At 51.1% G+C, this 7,896-nt stretch overlaps 1 protein-coding gene across 1 annotated transcript; it reads left to right on the forward strand.

Annotated features, from left to right (window-relative positions):
* The first annotated feature begins 980 nt into the window (after nt 1-980).
* On the forward strand, nt 981-2,250 carry LOC139824921 (uncharacterized). Its single transcript, XM_071797471.1, has 2 exons — nt 981-1,749; nt 1,853-2,250. The coding sequence occupies exons 1-2, from the start codon at nt 981-983 to the stop codon at nt 2,248-2,250; spliced, it is 1,167 nt and encodes a 388-aa protein (XP_071653572.1).
* The last annotated feature ends 5,646 nt before the right edge of the window (nt 2,251-7,896 follow it).

The following is a 7,896-nucleotide window of genomic DNA, read 5'->3' on the forward strand; positions in this document are numbered from 1 at the left end:
CGCTACCCGAGCGTGGCGAAGATCGCCGAGGACTTCGAGAACGCGCATCTCAAAGTCATACAAGAGACTTCCGAGTTCGAAGTCGAAGACGCGATTCGAGCAGAGTTCGACAAAATGCATTACGCCGTGAAGGGACGGTATCACGCGCTCACGGGCACGGCGCCCGGATCCGTACAGGCTCAGCCCTCGAGCCACACGTCGGCGGTCAAACTGCCTCGAATTACGCTTCCGCAATTCTCGGGCGATCTCACATTGTGGCCGTCCTTTATCGCGTTGTTTAACGCTTCAATTTACGACAACTGACAGATCTCATCGATAGAAAAATATCAATATCTGCTGGCTTCGCTAAAGGGAGAAGCGCTCAATGTAATCAAGAACTTGCCCCTCGCCGCGGACTATTATATGATCGCCTACCACGCGTTGCTCGACAGATATCGGAACAAAAGAAAGCTAGCGGACCACCACTTAAGTCGATACGCGAAGCCAAACCGTTGAAGTTAGAATCAGCCGATGCTTTCCACAACTTGTTAGACACGTTCACCAAGAACACGCGCGCGCTCAACCTGATGAAATTTCCGACCGATGCGTGGGATTTCATTTTGCTAAATTTTCTGTTAGAGAAGCTTCCCCGTTCGTTACGGGAGAAATTCGAATCTATCTATAGGGCTGAAGAGATACCGCGATATGCTCAGTTCACTAAGCTTCTTTCCGAGCATTGCAAAGTCCTTGAGGCCGTCTCGGGTTCGTCCACTTTTTCGACCAAATCGAAATCCGCGTCGATCTCGTCGTTCGTGACTCATACGGCAGACTGCTCCGTCTGCAAGAAGCAACACTACGTATCAAAGTGCTCTCGGTTTCTCAAATTCTCTTCGAGGGAGAGACTTTCCACCGCTCGCGATCTGAAATTATGTATCAACTGCCTTCGCTCGGGACATGGCGTGAAGAATTGTCCTTCCGCGTGGTCATGTCGATCCTGCGGAATGAAGCACCATACGCTCTTGCACTTCGAGCAGAGCTCTAGTTCCACTCCTACGGTTGAACCGGTAACCGCGACTTCTGCCGCCCAAAATACCGCGATTGCTGATAAACCGCTCGTGACAATGGCTAGTCTCGCCAATAGCGTCGTACTGTTGTCGATCGTCCGAGCAGAGGTGATAGATTCACACGGCAATGCGTTCCCTGTACGCGTATTGTTAGATAGCGCAAGCCAGGCCAATTTTGTTACTGAAGGCTGCCTCCGGAAAGGCGGCTTTCGTCGGACCAAGCACAGTGCGACGGTATTCGCGTTGAACGAAACTAAGGCCGCCGCCACGAATGGCCTTACGTCGTTCGTAATTCGTGCACGCGGTCGCGACGATATTCGTTTCCCAATCGAGGCCACGGTTCTTCCGCGCATTACATCGCTGTTGCCTAATAGTAAGGTTGCAGTCCAATCGTGGAATCACATAAAGGGATTGTCGCTCGCGGATCCCGAGTATTATTTGCCCGGCCGTATTGACATTTTACTGGGAGCAGAATCGTTTGTCTTAGTCTTACGTGATGGTCGTCGTAAAGGAGGGGATGGAGAACCGGACGCTTTCAACACAGTATTTGGCTGGGTCTTGACAGGCGCGGTATCTCCGTCGTTACAAGTAGCACCCCTGCACTTGTTCGCTACCACTCTCGAGTCAATCGAGGCCGCAGTGAGTCAATTTTGGCAATTGAAAGAAGTACCTGAACACACTTCTTATTCGGAAGAAGATCGTCGATGTAAGGAGATCTTCGCAAAGACCACTTATCGTGATCACTCGCTTCATAGTTTCGTACCCTTTTGCGTCGGTTCTTCTTACATTCGTCGATTCGCGTTCTATAGCTGTTAGTCGTCTCCGCGTGCTCGAGCGCCGATTCAAATCGAATCCCGAATTTAGAATTAGTTACAATAATTTCATGCAAGACTATCTCGATAGCGGTCATATGGAATTAACTAGTGATCCATTTCCGTTGGATGGTTACATTTATTATTTGCCTCACCATGGCGCGTACACACTAGATGGCACTACCACCAAGTTGCGGGTAGTATCTAACACATTGTCGAAGTGCCCAAACGGTCTATCAATAAACGACACATTACTCATTGTCAGTGGTCCGAAATTACAGCAAGACTTATTCGCCATTCTGCTTAGATTTTGCGCCGAGCCGGTAGCTCTGACCGCGGACGTGAAGCAAATGTTTTGTCAAATATGGGTAAACCCGGAGCAATGCGACTACTAACGCATTGTCTGGCGTTTATCGGAGTCGGATCCTATTCTTGATTACCTCCTCAAGACAGTTACGTTCGGCTTTACTGCCACCCCGTTCTTGGCGATCTATTGCTTGCTCCAGCTAGCTCTCGAATATCGCGACAAATATCCTTTAGCTTTCGCTGCATTATTCGAGGCGCTTTATGTGGACGACGTCGTAGTCAGCGTCCGTACGGTGGAACAGGCTCGCGCGCTTCGAGATCAATTGTTATCGCTACTCCGGAGCACCGGCTTCGAACTTAGGAAATGGGCGAGTAGCCATCCTGCCGCGTTGGATGGGCTCGACCCGCAGTTATGTAGCCAATCCATGTTATCGTTTGAGTCGATCGAGGATTAATCACTTAAAGTCTTAGGCCTTCGTTGGCATTCGCAATCCGATAGCTTCGGATTTCAAATCAATCCTTCGGATTGCAAATGTACTAAACGCACCATATTGTCGGAGGTAGCGCGTATTTTCGACCCCTTGGGATTCCTGGTTCCACTCACGTTTACGGCGAAGTGTCTGATACAACGCATGTGGACGCTAAAGTTGGAGTGGAATGACGAGCCTCCGACAGATGTCCGTCGCAGTTAGGAACGCTATCGAGCGGAGTTCGACGCGTTGGCTTCCCTTCGCGTTCCTCGTACGTTTGATACGCGCGATGTAGTTCGTTGCGAGCTTCATGGCTTTTGAGCTTCATGGCGATGAGCTGGGTTACGGAGCCGTAATTTACTTACGCTTTGTTGCGCGAGATGGTGTAGTAATTCGTTTACTCTGTGCTAAATCTAAGGTAGCACCGCTTCGGCCTATTACAATACCTCGTTTGGAGCTCTGTGCAGCTCTCCTTCTCTCAAAATTGATTGCGTACGTTTGTTAAGTCTTTCAGGAACACCTTAACATTGATGACGAATATGCCTGGTCAGATTCCGAGATTGCTCTCGCCTGGATTCGCTCGTCTCCACATTGGTGGAAGACGTTTGTTTGCAACTGCGTTGCCCGAATTCAGGACAACGTACGGGTTTCAGCTTAGGGCCACGTTGATACCGAGTCCAATCCGGCGGATTATTGCTCCCGTGGACTTTTTCCCCGCGATTTAGTGACTAATTCGATTTGGTGGACTGGCCCCGCGTGGCTCATCGACTTTGAGCCTACTCAAACTACGACGTCGGCAGCGGAGAATTTTCCTGAAGCGGAAGCGAAATCTCACGCCTTTGTCACCACTGATCCTACAGATATCTTTGTTGTGGATTCGCTTCTCGATTGCTTTTCGTCGTTGGACGAACTCATAAGAGTATTCGCGTATTGTCTACGTTTCGTCAACTGACTCGAGTCGAACCCTCACAATAGAACGCTCGTGATAAATTAGATCGAATTTCATTTGACATTACTATTTCTTGTCAAATTCGTACAATCCTATTGTTTCGCAGAAGACATCAATCGATTGAAACGCAATCAGAGTTGCTCCAAACCTCTGCGAAAACTCGCCCCCTTCTTGGATCCCCGCGAAGTCCTCAGAGTGGGCAGTAGATTAACGCATTCCGCAATATCATATGAAGCCAAGCACCCAGCCTTGTTACTTGGCAAACATCGGCTAACGGAACTTATAATAGAGCGCACTCATCGTTTACACTTCCGGGACGTCGAGCGTTACATTACCTCTTGTCGCAGAACTTTTGGGTTCTGGGGGCCCATCAGGCCATTAAGCGTTGTCTGTCGCGCTGCTATCAGTGCTTCCGGGCGAATCCACGTACAACCTCCCATGGCGAATCTGCCACTGGATCGTGTACGTCAGGCTAAGCCCTTTTTGATCGCTGGAGTCGACTATGCTGGGCCATTCTTGGTCTACAATTGTCGTTTTCGCGGAGCAACCCCATTCAAGGCTTACGTATGCCTTTTTGTTTGCTTTGCAACAAAGGCAGTTTACTTAGAACTCGCCTGTTTCTTATTTACTGAATCGTTTCTGTCAGCTCTAAGACGCTTCATTGCTAGGCGCGGCCGCTGCTCGCGGATATATAGCGACTGCGGCACCAATTTTGTTGGAGCTCAGCGGGAGCTCGTTAATTACATGCAAGCCGCCTCAGAGCGGGAACGAATTCAGTGGTCGTTTAATCCTCCCTCTGCGCCACACTTCGCTGGCCTTTGGGAAGCGGGAGTCAAGTCGATGAAAACCCATCTAAAGCGCGTAGTAGGAGCGCATATTCTTACCGTAGAGGAATTAAGCACTCTCATAACACAGATAGAAGCTATCCTGAACTCCAGGTTCTTATGCCCTACTAGCTCCGATCCTAATGACCTCGGGGTACTCTCTCCGGAGCACTTCCTCACCTTGGAACCCCTCGTAGCCGTTCCGTATCTCGACCTGGATCCGATGCCGATGAGCCGACTTGATCGATGGCAACTGGTTCAGCACATGCACCAGCAATTTTGGAAGCGTTGGCGGGACGAGTATTTGCACATGCTCCAACATCGCCCTAAATGGTTGAAATCGTCGTCTACGGTACACAAAGACTCGTTGGTCTTGTTAAAGAATGAAAACGCCTCTCTCGTACAGTGGAGGCGAGGTCGAGTTGTAGCGCTTCACCCGGGTCGTAACGGTGTCTCCCGGGTCGCCACAGTGAGGACAGCGGATGGCTCTCTCACTCGTCCTCTGGTGAAACTGTGTCCTCTGTCGATGGACAATTCACCAGAGGAGTCTAGTCAAGCTTAGAATAAAAATACGTTGTATTTTTAGGTGGGTGGTATGTTTGGCGCTTGCCTTTGTAAATAGTTTCGTCAGTATTAGTAGTAGTATTAGTATTAGGATTAGATTATCGGTACATTACCATATTTCAATGACTCGCGCGAAACGTCGGCAGATCGTTCGGATCTTGAATCGATATCGATATTTCCGCGGCTCACCAATCGGTGCTGCCCTCGTGCACCTTACGAGGGCACCCGCTGGAAAGGACAAACTGCTCGCTCGCGGCACATTACAAGAGCGCGAGCACTCGCTCACCGTCAAGGCGTCCGTAGACACCCATCGCTAAAAGGTCTCGGGGTGCGCACCTCGTGCACGCTGGAACCTACGAAAGGCAGAATCCGAGAGTGCGATCTTGTCTGCCTTGCTGCCTGCCTGCCTACTCTGCTTGCTTCTGCTTGCCTGCTCTGCTTGCTTCCTGCCTGCTTGCTCTGTCTAGCCCGCTTGCTGCATGTGCCTGCCTAAGGACGGACGAATCCCTCCACGCGACGACGGCCGACCGAAAGGTGAGTCGCTTAACAAATTCGCTTTCGCTTATTTTGCTTAATTTCGCGTCGAGGAGACGACACACACCTCCTCTGGTCCTTCGAACATAGAACCTTTGCAAATCCGGGACGGTAATACCACCCCTCGAGCAAAGGTGATTTATCAAAATGACTATTTAGCATTGGGAAATATGCATAATGACCGGGAAATTTGATTAATTCTTCTCTATTAATTATTTTGACCGAACAAATTGAGAATTATGCATATTGCCCGGCCATTATGCATAATTTTCAATTTATCATATTTCCCGTAACGTATATATATCATATAATATAATATATATATCTATAATATACTATATCTCTCTAATATATTTCAACTTCTCGCTACGAAAGTCAGAATCCGGGGCGACTCACATGAGCGCCACGGCACGGGCGAACAGCACGGGCGTAACACTACTATTTATTCCCCCCTCTTCCAAGATTGTCGCCCCGACAATCCGGGAGGGTAGTCTCTTGCGGTCCAGCTTCTTTACCTTGTGAGCCCCAGGGCGCCGAATGGTTCACTTGCCCTCCTCGAGCTGTTGCTCCAAGTTACCGGGCCCCATTCCTCTTTGCCCCCAGTAGCCGCACGCCAAGGTTCCGTCTAAGCCTCTTCGGGAGAGAGCTGGCCAGGCTCCCCCCCCCCCCGATGGAGACGACCTCGTAAGCTCCGCTTCTTTCCGCGCCGTCTCTTTCGCTGCCGGCTTCCCACGTCGCCACCGAATCTTCGGACAAGGGGGGGGGAACTTCCCGTGGAACCCTGCGCCCCGCAGGGCTCCCCAGGTCCCCGCCCAGCATTCGCCCTATGGCCCACGGGAAAACCACGGGTCAAAACCGTGGGCAGGCGGTCCACTTCGGATTGGGAGTTTCTCGGCTGTCGCATCTGCCACACGTGGAGACTCCAATCGATCTCACCCCAAACACATGCCGTCGATTTCCTCTAATAGACAAACAACACGTCATAACAACGCACAGAAACCAACTGAAGATTAAGAAAGAATCATCAAACACATTTTACATTTTATTTAAAGTTGAGCCCACCCCACCAAGCTCAACTAAACCGCGCCTCCCTCATTGGGGCATTCCGATCGAAAATGCCCAGTTTTACCGCAAGTCCAACACTCCCCCGGGCGCCACCGGAATTTTTATTAAAATTTTTTTCACGAAATTCTGTTTAAATTCCCCCTGTAACCTCCGAATTATCCCCTGGATAACTTTGAGCGCTTAGAGGCCCTTTCAACGGCCAGAATTACAGGAGGTTATTCCCTCCATCTGAAGCGCTCGCCGAATAAAATTATCGGACAACGGCCGTAAACGAATTGTGGCGCACAAAGCGATTTTATCGCGAAGCTCATATGGGCACTCGGGGTACGCCAGGCGCGAAGTTTGTCAATTTCGGAATCCGAGCTGTTGCCAAATCCTCTCCCGAATTTTTGTTTACGGTTCGTAAACGCGACTATAACGTTCTGGGATTGTCGTCCCTCCCCGAAACGCAGCTCAAGCTTTGCTTTGAGGTTCAGCGAAATCCAGTCGTTCGACGTCCTCAACCGTCTCCAAAACTGAGCGCGCTTTCCCCCTCAGGCTCGAAGCCAACGCGATCGTTTTGGCAGCGTCACTCCCAATTATTCGCCCGCGCGATTAAATTTAATTGCGAGAAAATATTCGTGCAATGAGACGGTTCCGTCATACGTGTCGGGTTTCAGCTGTATCCAAAGCTCACTCGCGACCGCGACACTTTCACCCATTCGCGCACTGACCGTACCGTGTACGCGCCGCTCGCGACCGTGGCTACTCGCGACCGTGGGTTACTCTCTTTCCCGCGTTACGCATTTCGCGTTTCCGCGCCGCTCGGGATCGCGTCCCCCTCACTCGCGTGCGCGTCTCGCGCTTCCGCGCCGCCCGCGACTACTCGCGTCCCCGAGTCTCCAGGACGCTCTATTATTAGAATGACTAGCCTTGTGTTGGAGATAATCCGCGGAGAAAACGGAGCTCCTCCTCCTGCCGGCCGGAACGTCTCCTCGCCGTACTCCTTCTCCCTCTGCGCATGTTCCTCGCGCAGGAGCCGGACCTCCTGAATGACGGTCTGAAGACTCTCTGCTAGCGTCACCCCCCCGCATCCAGCGGATGGGTCGCGCACAGCCTCCGTTCCTGCCGATGTCGCGGCCTGCGAACGGGTCCTCGGCGGGGTGTGCGTGGTCGTCATCTTTCAGAAAATTTCGCTTGTCGCGTTTGATCCCGGACGAGCCCCCAAAATGTTACACTCCGCCGCGCGTTCGTCACAGTCTCACTATCACCACACTCCCGAACGCGCCGCGCTTCCCCGTCACCGGGGAATAAAGGAACTCTCTATTATTATAAAAACGGATTTATTGC

The sequence above is a fragment of the Temnothorax longispinosus genome, unplaced genomic scaffold (genome assembly GCF_030848805.1).
Source record: "Temnothorax longispinosus isolate EJ_2023e unplaced genomic scaffold, Tlon_JGU_v1 HiC_scaffold_68, whole genome shotgun sequence".
Taxonomy (NCBI): domain Eukaryota; kingdom Metazoa; phylum Arthropoda; class Insecta; order Hymenoptera; family Formicidae; genus Temnothorax; species Temnothorax longispinosus.